Below are 19,035 nucleotides of genomic sequence, written 5' to 3' on the forward strand. Positions count from 1 at the left end.
ACTCTCTATCTCACTCTCAATCTGACTCTCTACAAAAATTGCTATCCATATTAAGAGATTTCCTCCAACAAACTCTCTATTTCCACCCTCCAAATCTCAACAGCTGCTTCAGTTCTCTCCCCTCCACACTCACTGACATGTGAGACCCACATGTCTTCCTCTTCTTCCTCCCTCCTTTCACAATCCTCTCTGCTCCCCTCCGCCCTAGCCCGGCGGCCCTGTTCGGCCCCTCCCCCGGCGATGGCGGTCGACCCCTCCCTCCACTTCCCGTTCCGGCCACGGCGGCGGTGCAGAATGTCGACAGCCGCACGATGAGTTCGCGGGAAGGGTGCACGGCGGCCCCCAAATCTCCAGTCGTTGTTCTCAGGTTCGTGGAGCTCCGCCTCTGCCCTGGAGTTGTGGCGCTCACCGGTGGCATGGAGCAGCAAATTTGAAGCACCGGAGCTCGATTCGCGGTGCCGAAGGTCGATGCACGGAGCTAACCTGCAGTTGCTCCTGCCGCGCCTCCTCCACCCCCCACCCCCACGGCGTGGGCCACCGGCGGCGCCGACGGAGAGAGGCCGCGCCGGTGGGGGAGGCCCGGTGGAGGGAGGCTGCACCGGCGGAGGAGGACGCACAGGGGCAGCGCGGAAGCAGGGGGTGCGCGGAACGGTGGAGATAGCGAGAGGGATGCGCTCGGGAGAAGAAGCGAGCGGAGGGGAGTAGATCACGAGTGGGATAGCGAGAACGAAGAAAAGAGAGTCTGTTGGATTGGGTTTTTTACCACTTCTAATCCAAATTTGCCGACTCAAGAAGATTTTCCAATTTTGTTGGAGGTGCTCTTAAAAAGCTTAAAAAGCGGGGGGGGGGGGGGGGGGGGGGGGGGGGCTGTGCCTCTGCTCGTCGTCCTTCATGGGTTTCACGGTTTGTTTGTGTGTCCAGCCAGCCAGGTCTAATCGGTCATGTCGCTTCTGAAACCGGTCTTCGGTTTTGCAAGGCTTCCCGGTGCATATCAGCAGGTTTCTGAATTCTGAGACCGGTCTTAGCAAATACTGCTAGAATGATAAGTAATAGGCAAAGTACTTTTCTCCATCCATAAAAAGATTGCAATTATAGAAACCATGCTGGCCAAACTAGCTCAAGTTTAACCAAATTTACAGTAAATAGTATGGCTCCCTCCAAATAACTTTACTACGAAAATATATGAAAAAAAAAGTCTAAATTGCTCCCTCCATTTATGGCTGAAGTCCACGTAACAACCTAAACTATAAAACAGTTTACTTAACCCCCCCCCCCCCCCAACCCACAGCTAATGTGACGGTATTTATCTTATGTTAAATATTATTATTTTTTATGTAATTTTAGTTAAAGTTCAAACTATTTGATTTATTAAAAATAGAGAATTGCAGTCTTTGCAATTCAGCTCCATACAGTCATGATAGAGCAATCATTCGTGTGGTGGTACACTTCAGATTAACCGCCGTACCCTCACAGTACCACCCAACTCGCACGGCACTAGTCGAATAAGCAAGCACCCGGGCCGGCACCATTATTGCTGAACCTTCTCACGGGGCGCGCACAGCGGCCCCCCGGCCTGATCCCGGCCGACCGGCGAGGCCACACGCGATGAGGGAGAAGGAGAATCCCCGGCCGCATCCCCGGCCTCTCGAGTGGACGGTGACGCCAACCCCACACCCATCACTGCGCACCGTTAGATCCGGTCGCATCAGGTCTCTCGCCCCCCACCTGCATGGCCGATGGTCCCACGGCGCCGCTCGGCACGGCGGAGCTCCCGGCGATCGTGTTCCCCTTGGCCGTGGCGGCGCGGTGCTAGCGTTTACCAGGCCGGGGCCCGGGGGTTACCGCTGCGGCCGCGGACGAGCGGCTCCGGGCTGGGCGAGAGCGAACGCGCCGCAAGACGACGGGTCGTCGGTCGACGGCGAGCGGTCCAGATCAGTTCCGGATCTCGAGCACCCGTGGATCGAACTGCAAAAAAAAAAAAAAGGCGCGGCCAACAGATCCCGGTCGTGTTGGTTGGCCCCTGTCTCGGCCTGGGTTTTGACTGCACGGTCTTTCAAATGTTTACCGTGACGGACGGACGCGATGACGCGCTGGCCGTGATGTCAGGAGGCAGGTTACGGCGCTAATCACACCCTGCTACGGCTTCTCTCGCCGTCCCCCCCAATTATTGGGCTGCCTGCTGGCAACAAACTCTTTTGTTCCGTACCGGTCGAATGATTGAAACATCGAGCGCGGGCGTGGCGGATCTCGGTGACCACACCGCGCGCCCCCCGTACGTACACGCTTGCTCCGGCCGCGAGCGGCGAACGGTACAAGGGGCTCGTTTTGTTGCGTTGCACGGCGCCGAGACTCAGGAATCCCGGGGAGACCGAGTTTTGTTCCTCCCCGTCCGTGCCATGGTTTTGTCCCGGAGGCAGGTCGGGAATGCGGCGAGATGCCCTTTTCCGGCCGGGCCATCGTCGTGCCCGGGGACGCGATCGACCGTCCCCGGCGAGGACCGCCGGTGCGCGGGTGGCCCACCGGCGAGTGGCGCGATGGCCTCTTGGATCGGCGATCCGCACGGCGGCACTGGCGATGTGGTTGGGGCCCGCCTTGGGGGACCATCATTCCTCGCGCGGCGAGTTGCCTGCACGCACGCATGGACTTTGGACTGCAAACCCTGCGTGACCCGCTGGAGCTGGAGCTTTCCGTCCATCCCAAGTTCCCTACTAGTAGTAGTAGATCTGGCAACGTCGCGGAGGTGCGCGCGCACATGTCTCGCCGGCCACGATCTGGTGCGCCGCCGCGGGCCGGACCGGCGGCGAAGGTAACATGCGGCCGGCGCGGGGCTGGCGGTCGAATGGTCAAGCTCACGCACGTCACGGCTGCAGCCTACAGGGCGCAGGGCAGAAGGTAGCCACGTTCCGCCTGCGTTGTTCAGTCGCCCACGTCGTCGCCGGTGGCCACGCCCGGGGCGGCGGCCGTCTGGGGGCTCTCCAACAGCGTCGCAGCACGAACGCGCTCGTGCTGTCACCTCGCGTGCGTGCGTCCACACCGTCCACGGCCGCCATGATCGTGCACGAGACGAAGCTGTGTACAGACTACAGAGTCTCGTGTGGTCACGCTCAATGGAAGTCGCCATGGGCATGATAAATAAATTAATAAGCAAAGGGATAAACAGAGGTGAAGATAAAAAAAAGAAACAAGATGGATGCAGTTGCAGTGGGCAGAGAACGCTGTTCGTGCCCAGCCATGGTTGATGGTTCCTCGCTGCAACTGCAATGCTGCTGCATGTCGAGGCTTTGTTTGGTTTTCTTAGCACACAAGCCAAAAAAAAATCTCATATGTATAGAGTGCTAAATGAAGTCTATTTACAAAATCTTTTTAGGAATGAGTATAATTTTTCGCGACGAATCTAATGACGGTAATTAATTAATACTCCCTCCTTCCCCGTTTATAAGGCATGGTGGAACATGACACGGTCTTCTAAACAACACTTTGACAATTTATTTATCATATATTATATCACTTTTGATTATAAACTTATAATCATTGTAAAATATATTTGATTATGAATCCAATCATATGAAATTTGCATTATAAAAATAAAAATTTAATAGTCAAATTATTAGTCAAAGATGACAAGGTTTGAATCTTGATATACGTGTATGCCTTATAAACAGGGAAGGAGGGAGTAATTGGTTACAGTGATACTACCGTAACCATTCTCTAATCACGCGGTCAAAGACTTCATTAGATTCTTAAGGAGTTCTAGAGTTAGTTTTGTAAACTGACTTTATTTAACACCATAATTAGCGGTTAAAGTTTTTTAGTATTGCCTAGTGCAGTGAACCAGGACCTCTGAGTCGACCGAGCGGTCTCTCGTCTCGTGAAGCTGGACGAGGAAGAAGCACGGCAGCGGCTGGCCTGCCGGGCTTTTTGCACCCCCCGATGCGGAGTCGTCTCAGGCGGCAAGGCCATGCCCATGATTCGTGGAATGTTGTTGCGCGGGAGCAGCGCATGGACCGGCCGGCCGGGCCGGCGCCGAAAGCCCCGCCGCGGCGCAGCTCCGCTAATTACCGGTGGGTGCGCGGCGGCGTATTCCACGGCTGCGACGCTGCGACTGCGAGGGCCAGCGAAACCACGCGAGGTACTAGGCCTGTGGCGGCGTCTGGTCTGCGGAGCACGGCGAAGCTCGCTGGACGCTGGTCACCTACTCACCTGCCCACTGCCAGGCTCACAGGCCGAGCCAGAGGCGCAGCACGAGACGAGGGCGACGAAGCGGTCCATGGGCGGCGGCCGTGGAGGGCATGTTTGGTTTCCACACTCAAATTTTTTTTCTCAAAAAGACAAATGTATGTATGGAGTACTAAATAAAGTTTATTTGTGAAATTTTTTTATGAATAGATGTAATTTTTTTAGACGAATCTAATGAGCCAAATTCCATCATAATTGGCTACAATGATGCTACAGTAACCAGCTCTAATCATCTTCTAATCATCCGGTCAAATGACTTATTAGCTACAGCACATGCTACAGTATTATGACTGTGGAGATTATTTTGCAATTAGGCTTTATTTAATACCTCTAATTAGTATTCAAAGAGACAAAAAAAATTTATAAAAACTTTTCCACCCCTAACCAAACAAAACCCAGGTTAGGTTTGGCCGTTCGCACGGGTCCGCGCCGCGCTGGGGGTGGGGACGCGCGCCACGCAGGGGAGGCCTAGAAAACTGGGCCGGGCAGGACCTCTGGACCTGCGCGCGCACCTAACTGCCCGCCGTACGGTCCCGAGGGCGGACCGCAACGCGACAAGCTAATCAAATCGCTGTCCACCGCTAATCTACGCGTAATCTAATTATCTAAGAACAACTCCAGTGGAGTGATTAAATTTGAGTGACTAAAACTCATTTTACTCACCTACTTTTTAAGTTTAGTCACTTAAAATGTAGTCTCTACTCCAACAGCACCAACTAAATAGACTAAAAAATGGTGGGCCTTACTTTTGGTAGCCTAAGTAGAGGGTGACCAAATTAAAGGGGTGGGAGAGGAAATTTAGTCACCTCCTCATTTTAGTCACCCAAATAGAGGCCCTGCTGGAGATAGAAATTTGAGCAAAATGACTAAAATGTGTGTTTAGTCACCCAAATAGAGACCCTGCTGGAGTTGCTCTAACCACCTAACGTAATCTAATCCGAAGAAGTCCGGAGCGCGTGGCCGCCGCCGCGGCGCGCACCCACCCACCCGGCGCTGCCGGCCTCTGCCTCCAGCCCGCCGGCCGGTGGTGGGCTGCCGCCGCCTCGGAGGCCACCACCGCGCCCGAGCCGTCCCGTCGGCTCACCGTCCTCTCCCACCACCAGGCCATGGCCGCCGTCCAACCGGCTTCATTGACGGACGACCACGATCTTTGACGACCGAATGATGCTGTCCCCTTTTCACTTTGCCCTTGTAGTCTTGTGCGCGTGCCCGTTCTGGGCGTACACGCGCGGCGTCTTCCTGGAGCTCTCCTGCGCTCCTCCCGTCCGCGCCCCGTCCTCTTGCCCATTGTCTCCTCCGATTTCTCGGCAAAAGAAGGGTATCAGAATCGCACAAAAGGAATAAAAACTTTTTTTTTTGACAAAGATGGCGGATTCGCAGCTGTACCGTGTGCTAATGGCCGCGCCCGTGCAGATGATGGGGGAGGAGGAGCCGGTGCGCGAGCGCTGTCGCGCGCCGTGCCGCGAAAGCGAGGGGCGACGCTGATGGTCGCTGTTGCGCGACCTAAACAACAACAGCAGCAGAGGCGCAGGAGAGAGGATAGCTCGCTTGGAGCTCTCCTTCACCTACCCTCCAGCGACGTCCACACCTTTTTTCCTTTTTCCCCCTTTTTCTTTTTTATTTGTTCGCTGATGTCACTTGATTCATGTTTAGATACATTCAGTTGATTCATGTTTTCATATGGAGGAAATAGGGAAAAAATCTAAATTACTCTCCTTAGGAAGAAATAGAAAAAGTCCGGATAATTCTCTAAACTATACCCTTATGTTCAAATGACCCTCTAAATCTCTAATACCAATTTTTTATTTTAATTTCTCCGTGCATAGGTGGAGTTTTAAGTTGCAATTTTACAAAGTACACGTCATAACGCATGTTAAAAATGCATCGTAATTTTTATCATTATTTTGATAAGTTAGAATATTTAAAAATAAATTAATCTTTGAAGTTCAAAATTACGAAAACTAATGATGAAAATTATAATATATTTTTAATATGCATTGTGATGTCCACTACTGTCTTGCAAAATTTGAAATCAAAATTCAACTTGTGTATGGAGAAAAAAAGACAAATTGTATTATGAGATAAAATGAAATAAATAGCATACTTTAGGGAAAACTGAACCAAGTTACAATTTAGAGATTTTTCAGATGTTGGCTATATTTAAAGGGAGTAAATGGAACGTTTTTCTGGAAAATAATTCGTATTTCTCCTTGGGATCAGACTGCACTGCGCATTGTGCTGGCAACGATAGCTACGTGCGTGTACGCATTGTGCTGGCACGCCGGTAGTACGAGCGAGGGTGAAGACTCAAGGTGGCCGGAGCACATGGCGGGCACGGGCCATCGCTGTTTGTCCAGCCGTTAACGCTGTGATGAGACGGCCTGAGCTGGAGCCGCCATGATGGCGGTGCGGCTGCTTCCACTTTGCGGCACGGCGCATCAAAGTGGCGACGGCTAGAGGCCACCGGAATCGCCCTGTGGGAGACGAACCTTCGCGAGGCAAATTCTATTCCGACAAAGCGCTAAAGTCGCTTCTTTTGTGTTTTTTTAATCGGCCTTCTCCATTAAGGAAGAGTGTTTTCTTTCTAAAATAAAATAAGGAAGAGTTTTTTTTGAAATAAAGCAGGAAGAGTTTTGGATCCACTGCTTTTTTTACATGAGAGAGGAGGGAGAGAGTAGAGGTTTTGGATCCACTTCATGGCACGGCGGATACAAGTTCTAATATCTTCCATCAAATGTCATCCTTGCAAAAAGGTCACCCAATAATAATGTAATGACCATGTCATGGATATATGAGTCGTGTTTCGAACATAGCGAAATCTTCATCATCTTGCCACGACATTTTTCATAAGCAGCATTCCATGTTTATTTATCATCCCGATCCGAAAACTCAATGAAGAGATCTATGGGGTACCTGTATATGTAAACTTCGAGGCGTGTTAGTTACACACATCCCCACTCGTACATCGTACATAAGCTCTTATTTATTAGGGTGGCTCATTTAACCCTTGTTAGCTTGCTTTGTCTTACACACTTAATAGAAATCAAGACAATGCGTGCATATTGTTTTTTTGTCAATAATATTCAACTTTGAATATAGATAATTTTTTGTGATAAATGAAGGAGCATCTATTTTTGTATTTGTTTTAATATTAATCAAGATCATTTTTAATAATTTCAAACTAAAACGAAGAGTATTCTAATCCTGACAAAGTATAAATCAAGTAACATCAATTTTGTTTCTTTTCTTTTGATGTTATTATCCAAAATTTTGCGATCTTGCATTTGTATTCCTTTACCAATATCTAAAGCGGCCTTCTGTTTTACCTACAAAGTCGCACTCGCTATCCATAAACCCACATTAAACCATCCTAGTAACGCCCTTGATAAAAGTGATTAACAACCAAATTAAGCCTGACAGGCAGTTACCATACCGTCCGTGGTCATAAAACAGTCCACAGGAATTCCAGCAAACAATTGAAAGTCCATAATTACAAGCTCCTATTTGTATAGAGTTTTTCGCATGAATCTTGATGGCATTGAACACCAAAATGGAGCTCTATCCTCCCGATCCCAAAAAGGGCTGGAGATGAGTGTATCTGAAGAAGGTGCTGTTTGTTTGTTGGGGCTAAAGTTTAGCTTGGCACAACAAAAGAAATATTATCATTTAGAGTATCAAATAAAATATATTTACAATTTTTTTTGATAGATAATTGCTAATTCGCAAGACGAATCTAATGAGTATAATTAATTTATAATTTGCTATAAAGATGCTGCAGTAACCATCATCTAATTATGAATTCATATATATTATTGGATTTGTCTCACAGTTTAGCCCAGAGTTCTACAATTAATTTTGTAATTAAATTTTATTTAATATTTTTAAATATTAAAATTCCCTTTGATATAATATGGTCTAAAATTTAACCCCTCGAACCAAACAACGCCGAAGTAACCATCCATGTCCACCTCATCCGCCCGGAAAGCGAACGCGCCACATTTTCTGGCGATAAAAATCATTCTTTTGGCCCCTCTCTCTCTGTCATCAAGGAGAGTACTATTACCATTTATCTTTCCGCAACAAAAGCAACGTCTTCTCGCTCGTCTACGCGTACGCAGTGCGTACTTATACTGTATACACGGTGTGTCTCCGGAGAAAAATACGGTTATATAGGAGCCGAGAGGCAGTGCCCACCTCGCTTCCAGTTCCAGTTACCAGCACCAGAAGGAGCAAACTGAGAGGAGAGGAGACAGAGCGGCACAGGAGGAGAGAGAGGAGAGAGGAGGGAGCGGGGAGGGGGGAGAGAGAGATAGCTCCAATCTCTCGCCTGCCCTAGCTGCCGAGATTCTCGACCGATTCCAAAACAAAAAATGTGAGACTCTTGCTCTTCCGTGAGAGATTCACCGCGTTTTCCCCCCGTCTGTTTCTTGGTTCTCGGATCTGTTTTTGACCAACGATTTACCGGAGGCGTTTCCGCGGTGGGAGGGGCGGGAGGAGCTTCGCCGTTCGTGTGTTTGTTTTCGGTTCTGGCGACGGATTTGAGCTGTCATGTCAGTCTTTATCTTTCGTTTTTATTCTCTCTTAGTTCCTGGGTCGAAATAAATGAGGGGCGCGCTGATACATGCTGTTTCTCTGGGTGGAATTTATGGCGACGCTGCTTTTAGTAGTAACCAATGCAGGTTCTTCTTCAGGTCCTGGAAACTGCAATCTTTTTTTGGCCGCGCGATTTGGTCCTCTGCTCCGTTTCTTCCTGCTCAGATCTGTGGCGCAGGGTTCTCTCCTGCTCGCGCTACCAAATGCGCCTTCTTTTTTTATATGGTTTGCTGCAGCGCACTGATCATTCCCAGTATTTCTCCCGCAGAAGGTGGAGATTGAAGAGTGGCCATTGGAGCGCGACGTCTGAGCTGAGCGGAACCCAAATTTGACGGCGAAGATGTCTGGTAAGGGTGGAGAAGGTGTTCGCGTTCTTGGTTTCTGAAGATTTCATCTTTTTCCTGGGATGCTTTGTGATGGATAACGCGGAGCCGTGCCAATCTGTTATTGCAGTGAGCCATGCGGAGGACATCGAGATATCGCTGTGCGACGGCAACTCGGAGGACGAGCGGCGGCGGCGGAAGATCGGCTCGCTGCGGCGGAAGGCCATCCACGCGCTCAAGAAGCGCGGGCGGCGGCGCGTCGACTTCCGCTTCCCGCCGGCGGCCATCTCCATCGAGGACGTCCGCGACGCCGAGGAGGAACGCGCCGTCGCCGCCTTCCGCGACCGCCTCAACGCGCACGGGCTCCTCCCCGACAAACACGACGACTACCACATGATGCTAAGGTCCTGTTATGATGAAGGAAAAAATCCACTTCCGTCCATCGCCTCTATTTGGATAGTTTTTGGTAAATGCTAGATGCCACTATGCCAGGATCTAAACTTGCCAGACAAATGTCTCATCACAGGTTCTTGAAAGCCAGGAAGTTCGACGCGGAGAAGGCTATGCAGATGTGGGCGGAAATGCTGAAATGGAGGAAGGACTTCGGAACTGACACCATCCTTGAGGTGATCACTCTGAACTGCAAAACAATCCTGGGAACTAGTTTTTCTTAAGTATTTGTTTGGTTCTAAACCCAATGGTTAATAGGACTGCTTGGTTCATGTCATTAGGATTTTGAGTTTGAAGAACTGGATGATGTGCTGCGCTACTACCCTCAGGGCTACCATGGTGTCGACCGTGAGGGCCGGCCTGTGTACATTGAGAGGCTCGGGAAGGTGGATCCGAACAAGCTCATGAACATCACCTCGACGGATCGCTATATCAAGTATCACGTCCAGGAGTTTGAGAGGGCCTTCAGGGAAAGGTTCCCAGCCTGCACATTGGCCGCTAAGAGGCACATCGACTCCACCACCACCATCTTGGATGTCCAGGGTGTGGTATGTGAATGGTTCATTCTGAACTGTGCTTGCAGAATGCAGATCTTGTTTTGTTGTCTCTTCAATTTTCTTGTTATCTGCAGGGGCTTAAGAATTTCTCCAAGACTGCCAGGGAACTTATTCACCGTATGCAGAAGATTGACAGTGACTATTATCCCGAGGTAACTTTACGTTTAATGGTATTCAGTTGATAGTATTTGGACCTGGTGAACCAGTCAAGTTTATTGTGAGAAATGCAGACGCTGCACCAAATGTTCGTCGTGAATGCTGGCAGTGGGTTCAAGTTGATCTGGAACAGTGTGAAGGGCTTCCTTGACCCAAAAACTTCATCCAAGATTCATGTAAGTTGCAGGAATTATGTTCCATCCTTAGAGGTCATTTGTGTGCTATAACATTCATCTATTTCTTTCTTTTGTCTGTAGGTTCTTGGTTCGAACTATCAGAGCAGGCTTCTTGAAGTAATAGACTCGAGGTAGGTGGAGGCAGCATTCATCTGAACTCATTTTTTAGATATTTCCAACCTTCAGTTCTTGACCTTTGTTAATGGTTCTATTTTCTCAGCGAGTTGCCAGAATTCCTAGGTGGTTCATGCACATGTAGTGACAAGGGTGGTTGTCTTGGATCAAACAAAGGGCCATGGAATGATCCTTATATATTGAAGGTGCCATTTCTGCATTGTGTTTGCCTGGATATATTTTTGTCTATACGCTAATACTTATTTTTTTTATGTACTGATAAATGTATTATTTGTAGCTGATACACAATTTGGAGGCTGGATGTGTGAGGGAAATCAAACCTGTTTCTGAGGGGGAGGAAAGAAGCTGCTCTTCTTTTCGATTGGAACAGTTGAAAGTAAGATTGGAAATTGCATTTTTCATCTATGTACTGCAGCAAGCAGATTGCTTCTCTGGATTCTTGTTCTAACCTTGTACATTTTCCTCATTCAGTGGCAGGGCATTGTTCTAACCTTGTACATTTTCCTCTTTCAGTGGCAGGGCATGTTAAGTGATACATCAAATGCTGAATCAGGATCTGACGTTGATGATTTTGGTCCATCGTATATTCAGAAAGTTTGTGACTATGGTTGCCTCACTCCAGTTCATGAGGAAGTATGTTTAGCCTTTCATCTCTTTTCTTACAGTTGGATTTGATTTTCCCTGTTCTCTTAGTATCACAAACTGCATTTGTCGGGCTGTGCCCTCGTGCACATGGTACATTTCAGCATATTTATTTTTTTGTATTTATTTCTGCCATAGGTAAAGGGTACAGACTGTGCAACATACTTCAGCTGTGATGATCAGAGTCATTTGGACATGGCTCCGGTGTCTTATAGTGGAGCACGACGAACTACTGAAATGGTCCAGAAACCAAGGGCTGATTTTAGGCAATCTTCTACCAACACAAGGCCTGATCACTTGGGTATCTTCTTTTCCTACCATTTTGGTTAAATGAGATGTGAATCTATAATTGCTAGCTAACATGTTATACAATGTTAGGACATTGAAGATTGTATACCACTTTCTTGTTTCATATTATGACGGATGGACTTTTTGGTGCCTAGATGGTTGGCATTGACATAATATGGCTTGAGAACTGAAGTGTGGCCTAGATGGTTGACCTAATGTAGGACTGATGCATTTATTGGGATGCAAAGTTGCTATGTTGAATTGATTCATGGTAGACTTTCATTGATAAATACAGTGAATAATTTTCATGTGTTCTAATGCTTGAGTTACCAAAAAAACCTAATTCATCGCAGAATGGGCTCTGCAATTCTTTTGTGCTAGTTTACTAGGCTTGTTTGGTGTGGGGACTGTGGGCCTATGTCTAGGGCCCTTCGCTGCAAGAAGCAAAGCTGTCTCTTGTTTACTGCCATTGCTGCAGTCATTGTTAACTTTTTAAAATTATTGGCAGGGAGCAATGCACTCAATGTGGATGGTACAGTTGCTCAAAGGGGTTGGCAAAACATCGTTGAACTTGTAGTCACAGGCTTGATCAAGCTCTTTACCTTCATCCGGCTTTTCATCTCTAGAGCTGAGGGGAGGCTTGAGAACGTCCATCGCTCTGCCCCACCAGTAATCCTAGCACCAGAGAAGCCACGGCCTCGTACTGTCAGTGATGAAGAGATGTGTGCCTGTTTACAGCGTCTTAACAATCTCGAGTCATTGTGCAACCATCTTGCCACCAAACCACCACAGATCCCAGAAGATAAGGAACTCGTACTGCTGAGCTCATTTGAGCGGATCAAATCTGTTGAGGCTGACCTTGAGAGGACAAAAAGAGTAAGTTCTTACAGTACGCAAATCTTAGTTGTTTAATGTGTCGAATATCATAGTACAGCGATCAGCCATTTAAATACCCACATTTATTTACCCTGCACACCATTAGAGCTATTTCACCATCTAGCTTTTAGCCAACCTGGTCTTTCTTATTGCAACTTGTTTTCCTGAGTACTCGCCTTTTGTGCATTCACTCCTAAATTTAACACTGCTTATGGTATGTCAGGTGTTGCATGCCACGGTGGCGAAGCAGAATGCATTGGTGGAGGCTCTGGAATTTGTACAGGAGTCGTCTAGAGTTAGGGTATGTATACTTGAACAGTTTGTTGCCACATTGTATGATTGCTCTGAAGTGAATTATACATACTACTAGTAATGACAAGCTGAACATCTACCCTTCCTTTGTTCAGAAGAGGATGTTCTGTTCATAGGACATGGATTAACACCAGATCCGGACCACGTCGTCGACATTAACCACCCGTGAAGCTGCCAGTGCCATTTTTGACCCCCGCCGACTCCCAAGGAAAACTAAGAAACCTTCGGAATTTGAAAGAGAAGATCGCAATCCCTGTTTGCTTCCTTTCATTCCCGATTTTGTAGCTGGTACTTGTACTCCCGTGGCCCTGGTGAATGCCGCGCCGTGCCAGGCCCTATGTTTTTTGTTTTTTTTGCTTGGCCAAGTCGTCCCATAGCCTAGCATCAGGGCTGAGAGCCGAGGTGACGGTGAGTTGCCATGGAGAACTGCTGAAGTTGTTGTACTGACCCCCTCTCCTGGCTGGAGCTGGAAGAAACGCATTGGCGAGCTTTGTATCCATGTCCGTGTACATGCCATGGTCCTCCGATTCTGATGACGATCAGCTAATACAGGTAATGACATGGTCCTCTTCATTCTCTTCTCAGTTGGGCATGTACCGTCGTTCGCGATCGATTTGAGTCTCGGCGCGACATGGTTGGTATGCTGGATTGGTTGCATGTACCGCTAACGTACTCGTGGGCAGGCAGGCGTACTCGTCGGCAGAGACCGGCACCGCCGAGGCGGCGGCGCCCACCTGCTGGTTGCCGCCGGCCGAGGTCCACCTGTGTGCCCTGCAGTTGCCGCCGGTCGGTTGGCTGGTCAGCTGGCGTGATGGCGGTAGGGGCCAGCGAGTCCACCGGAGCCTGTAGGGCCGTGGCTCCGCGAGCGTGACTAGGCGTCGTGATGGTTCCCGGAACCGTTGCCTAAAGGCACCTTTTTTTCTCGCCCCCGCGTTGCCGTCCTTCGCTTCGGCCGGCAGCACGCCCGCCAACCACTGCCGGCGCATCTCCCGCCCTCGCCCCACGCCGCCGTCCTCCTCCGCCCCGCATCACCCACCCACTGACCACTGTTGGCGCATCCCCACCCTCTCCTAACCTCTCGTGCACCACTCCCTTGCCCGGCCACCGGCACCCACCACCTCTGCTCACCGCCTGTCGATTCCTCACCACTCACCTTCTTTTCTAACATCAATGGTCATTCGAGCTCCTGAATCTCAGAAACCTAACCTCGCTGCCGGCCTCGACCACCACCCCGGCCGGCGGTGCTCTTGCCGCGTTCCGCTCCACCCCACCTCCCGCCCCTAGCGCCCAACCCCAATCCCGAACCCCGAACCCTAATCGGCTCCACTCCACTACTTCCCCTCAGTCCCTCATGGAGGAAAAATGTAGAGAGCACGCGAGAGCATCCTCCCACCGTAGCGTGGGCTGAATGAAGCGGGATATGGGCTGGACCCAGGTTAGAGCGGAGGAAAGCATTCTTGTCTGTGGGCCTCTATTACTGGCCCCCGCGCCCCCACCCTCACCGCCAATCCTATCCATCTTCTACAAGATTTTTTCTTCCCCACCTTCCAATGTTTGAAATTCGTGCAAACAATCACAACTCTTGATCCATCCAACCCCTAACTCTCTCCCCGAGCTTCTCTCTCGGTCTCTCCGCGCCGCCATCACCGCCGACCGCCCTCGCCACGCGCTCGCCTCGGTCTCTCCCCACCGCCATCACCGCCGACCACCCTTGCCACGCGCTCGCGCCCGCGCCCGCGCTACCAGCCGTGCCTGTTGCTTCCCCCTGTCGCCTACTACTGCCCCCTGCCGCTGTCGTCGATGCTTGCTTCTGCTTGCCGCACGGCTTCCCCTGCCACTGGTTGCTGCGCGCCTTCCGCCGCCCCCTGCTGCTGCCTGCCTCGCGCAGCCGCCGCTTGCCGCTGCCTGCAGCATGCAGCCGCCGCGATGTGCCGCTGCAGCGTGTTGCCACTCGCCAAAGAAGAAGCTTGCCCGATCGCCATTCAACATTTAAAAATTAACACTTCAACATTTCATACCTCCGATTTCAACATTTCATTTGCACAATTTCAACATTTTCATATCAAATGTTGAACCGATTCAATAAAATGTTGAATTAATCATATCAAAGTGTCGAACATGGTTGCCGAAATTTTTATTTAATAATTAGGTCAAATAGACTTTAAAAATAAATAATTTATCTATTTTCCAGAAGATAGATAGGAGTCCCCCACCGCGGGCCGCGGATCGAAACGGCAGGGCCGGAACAAAGGAAAGGGCCCTAATTTTTCAGCCCGCAAAATGCTGAGGTATAACCAGATTCCCATGCACTACCATCCATGCAAACTGGTCTGCGACTTGGGAGTCCTGCCCCCTGTGGCCCTGTCCGCCCCATTCGACAAGTTAGAAAAATAGGGGTTTGGCGTAGGAAATGGGCGTCAAGTTTCTGCATCGACTAAGACGTCAGTTAAGAAGTGACAGCGACTTGAGCGAAGACTAGTGCAGAGGTGCGTGCCTGTTAGGCGTGTCCAACAATCCATCACCCTATAGGGCATATACACACCCTCCTTGGATCCAGCGTAGCGGAGCTTGAGCCTTCAGGACTTGCAGCCACGACCAGCAGCACCCATCAAATAAACAAGGAAAACATGCAGCTGCCGCGGCTGCCGGGGGGGGGGGGGGCGGCAATAGTGTCTCTCTTGCTGCTGCTTTGTTCCCACATGGAGGTATCACTCGGCCGCGGGAGTAGCAATGCCACTGCAGCCGATGAACTCGCGCTCACCGACTTCAAATCCATGCTCTTGGACCCGACCGGGTCACTGGTTTCATGGAATTCGTCCAATCACTACTGCTCCTGGCAAGGAGTTACCTGCAGCCGTCGGCATCCTGAAAAGGTGGTTGCAGTGAATCTCGAGTCCTCTGGCCTGGCTGGACGCGTCTCTCCATTCTTGGGCAACCTCTCCTTCCTGAGGATTCTCAACATAAACGACAACAAACTCCTGGGGGAGATCCCCCCAGAGCTTGGCCGTCTGGGTAGGTTGCAAGAGCTCAACCTCAGTTTGAACTCTTTGGAAGGCGGCATCCCGTCGGCCTTGGGAAAGTGCAGTAAGCTCATCTCGCTTAGTCTTAAGAACAATCACCTTCAAGGTGAGATCCCAACACACTTTGGCTCCTTGAAAAATCTCGTCTATTTGAATCTTTATGCCAACAACTTGTCTGGAGAGGTCCCACCATTTTTAGGTAACATGTCATCAATCCAACACTTGGATTTGGGGGAAAACACATTGAGAGGACCAATTCCTAAAACTCTTGGTGGCCTAACCGGTCTGCGTTATCTTAGCCTTGAATCAAACAATCTATCTGGAGCAATTCCTCCTGAAATTTGGAATGTTTCTTCCCTTATGCTCCTTTCTTTTGTTAATAACGCGCTGAGTGGGATAATACCACCAAATGCACTGAGCAATCTTCCTTCTCTCCAGACTCTGTTCTTGAACCAAAACCAGTTTCATGGAAGTATCCCAACTTCATTGGGTAACGCTTCTAAGCTGCAATACTTTGAGGTTGCAATGAACAACTTTAGTGGCTTAGTTCCTTCGGAGATTAGATCTTTACAAAGTATCCAGTGGATAGTCCTTGCCTATAATTCGCTTGAAGCCGAACAAACTGATGATTGGAGCTTCATGTCTGCGTTAACAAACTGCTCCCAATTGATATGTTTGGAACTAGATTACAACAGATTCAGTGGTGTGCTTCCCTCTTCTGTTTCAAATTTAAGCACTTCACTTCAGTATTTCTCTGTATCACATAATGAAATATCAGGAGTTATACCTGAAGGAATTGGCAATTTTGTCGGCCTGCTAACTTTGGGTCTAGAGAACAATTATCTAACAGGAACTCTCCCCCATTCGTTGAGTAAGCTTAGGAGCCTGTCAGAGTTGTCACTGTCTAACAACAGATTAACTGGGCATATCAACCAAGCAATAGGTAATTTTACCCAACTAAATTACCTGTATCTTCATATCAATTCCTTTATTGGTAGCATACCAAGAAGTTTAGGAAATTTGTCATCTTTGTTAGAAATAGTCCTTTCCAGCAATAACTTCAATGGTACGATCCCAAGTAGTATATTCAGCATTTCTACACTCTTTGGATTGGATCTTTCGCATAACCAGTTGGAAGGGACAATACCACATGAAGTTGGAAATCTTCAAAGCATCACAATACTCTGGGCTCAATCAAATAGATTATCAGGTGAAATCCCTGATACTCTTGGTGAATGTCAACTTCTCCAGAAGCTCCAACTCCAAAACAACTTCTTTCATGGTAGTATCCCATTTCGGTTTAGTGGTCTTAAGGGTTTGGTAACTCTTGACCTCTCAAGCAACAATCTGTCAGGTCAGATACCTATTTTCTTTGAGAATCTTACCACTCTTCACTATCTAAATCTCTCGTTCAACAACCTTGCCGGGGAAGTGCCAACCGCTGGAATTTTTGCAAATGCAACTGCAGTTTCAGTGCAAGGCAATGACAAGCTATGTGGGGGCATCGAAAACATGCATTTGCCTCATTGTTCTATGATATCATCAGAGAAGAAGCACAAATTTCCAGTAGTGACGGTGATCCTTTCCCTCGGGGGAGCATTAGTCATAATTTTGTTGTTGGCATATTTCTTGTTTTCTTGGTGCAAGAAAAGGTTAGCAAATTGTCCTTCAGCATCGTCCTTGCAAGACAGCCCATTGTCTGCTTACTCACAATTGCTAAAAGCAACTGATGGTTTCTCAACAAATAATTTGCTGGGTACTGGAACTTTTGGGTCTGTATACAGAGGAGAAATTGAAGGTGCAACTGGTGAAAATTTTGTTGCTGTGAAAGTACTAAATCTTCAGATACATGGGGCACTTAAAAGTTTTACAGCGGAATGTGAAGCTATGAGAAACCTGCGCCATCGGAATCTTGTCAAGGTAATTACAGCTTGCTCAAGCATTGATTTCAGAGGAAATGACTTCAAAGCAATTGTGCTTGAGTTCATGCCCAATGGTAGCTTAGAACATTGGCTACATTCTAAGTCAAATGAGGAAGGGGTGGAGAGACACTTAAATCTCGATCAAAGAGTGAGTATACTCCTTGATGTGGCTCATGCATTGGACCATCTTCACTTTCACAGTGCCCTCCCAGTTGTTCATTGTGATATCAAGCCAAGTAATGTGCTTCTTGATGCTGATATGGTAGCACATGTTGGAGATTTCGGGCTTGCTAGAATTCTTGCTGAGGGATGCTCATCTTTCTGGCCCTCAACCAGCTCGATGGGATTCAGAGGAACAATTGGTTATGCTCCTCCAGGTTAGACGATACTGTTGTTCACTTTGATATGTCATCTACTTATATATAAAAGAGAGTGTATTATTTCAGTAGACAGAAAGACAAACACACACACACACACAGAGAGAGAGAGAGAGAGAGAGAGAGAGAGAGAGAGAGAGAGAGAGAGAGAGAGAGAGAGAGAGAGAGGAGAGAGAGAGAGAGAGGAGAGAGAGAGAGAGAGAGATGGATGGATAAAATTGTGGGATATTCCCCTGAACTAATGAGATTCTATTAGTATTTATCGTCTGTCATCTGTACTTATTAACTGCGTCCAGCCATAGAATATATCATGTGTCATAATATCTTTAACCCAAACATCATTTGTTTATGCACAGAATATGGTGCGGGGAATACAGTTTCAACCTATGGAGATATTTTTAGCTATGGCATTCTTGTTCTTGAGATGGTGACCGGAAGAAGACCCACTGACAGTACATTTGAACAAGGATTAAGCCTTCGCATGTATGCAGAGACGGCTGTAAACACCAGAGTTATGGATGTTGCAGACGCCAAGTTGGCGATGGAGTTAAAAAATGAGCCTGCAAAATCAGGTGTTCCTTCCAATAGAAAAATGGTGGATGCCGTGACTTCGCTACTTCAGCTTGGGATATCTTGCTCTGAAGAAATACCATCACGTAGAATGGCAATCAAAGATATCATCAAGGAGCTGTACAGAACCAAAATGACGCTACTGCAAGGAGAATAGGAACGTGCCTAGCTAGCACTTTTAGATTCTGATCGAATTTGTGCATTAGTTGTGATACAAATGTTGGGATTTTAATAATCTTTGTCGGATGTGTGGGTTCAATAAAATTGAAAAAGTCTCCTTATCTTATAGACTCAAAAATAAAAGGTCATTGTTCTTAAGTCTGAAGGCAAATATAGAAGTTCTAGATACTGTAAGAAAGATGAGAAGGAATTTTTACCATGCCTTTGGGAATTATTATAGTA

The 19,035-nt window shown here is 48.2% G+C and overlaps 2 protein-coding genes across 4 annotated transcripts; both read left to right on the top strand.

The window, feature by feature from the left end:
* The first annotated feature begins 8,276 nt into the window (after positions 1–8,276).
* LOC120713681 (phosphatidylinositol/phosphatidylcholine transfer protein SFH8-like) lies at positions 8,277–13,328 on the top strand. 3 transcript variants are annotated; one of them, XM_039999624.1, is made up of 16 exons: positions 8,277–8,608; positions 9,098–9,176; positions 9,283–9,556; positions 9,679–9,778; positions 9,884–10,150; positions 10,234–10,311; positions 10,390–10,491; positions 10,573–10,622; positions 10,712–10,811; positions 10,904–11,002; positions 11,140–11,259; positions 11,407–11,569; positions 12,065–12,432; positions 12,656–12,733; positions 12,840–12,909; positions 12,962–13,280. In XM_039999624.1, the coding sequence occupies exons 2-15, from the start codon at positions 9,170–9,172 to the stop codon at positions 12,858–12,860; spliced, it is 1,827 nt and encodes a 608-aa protein (XP_039855558.1). In that variant the 5' UTR covers positions 8,277–8,608; positions 9,098–9,169; the 3' UTR covers positions 12,861–12,909; positions 12,962–13,280. The 3 variants fall into 3 exon arrangements, with proteins under 3 accessions (XP_039855558.1, XP_039855556.1, XP_039855557.1); XM_039999622.1 differs by having other exon boundaries at positions 12,840–13,328; XM_039999623.1 differs by lacking the exon at positions 8,277–8,608 and adding an exon at positions 8,736–9,008 and having other exon boundaries at positions 12,840–13,328.
* A 2,081-nt stretch (positions 13,329–15,409) lies between these two features.
* Positions 15,410–19,035, top strand: LOC120713682 (receptor kinase-like protein Xa21). Its single transcript, XM_039999625.1, has 2 exons — positions 15,410–18,063; positions 18,420–19,035. Exons 1-2 carry the CDS (start codon positions 15,444–15,446, stop codon positions 18,788–18,790), a joined length of 2,991 nt encoding a protein of 996 aa, XP_039855559.1. The 5' UTR covers positions 15,410–15,443; the 3' UTR covers positions 18,791–19,035.

Source organism: Panicum virgatum, chromosome 6K (assembly GCF_016808335.1).
Source record: "Panicum virgatum strain AP13 chromosome 6K, P.virgatum_v5, whole genome shotgun sequence".
In the NCBI taxonomy this organism is placed as follows: domain Eukaryota; kingdom Viridiplantae; phylum Streptophyta; class Magnoliopsida; order Poales; family Poaceae; genus Panicum; species Panicum virgatum.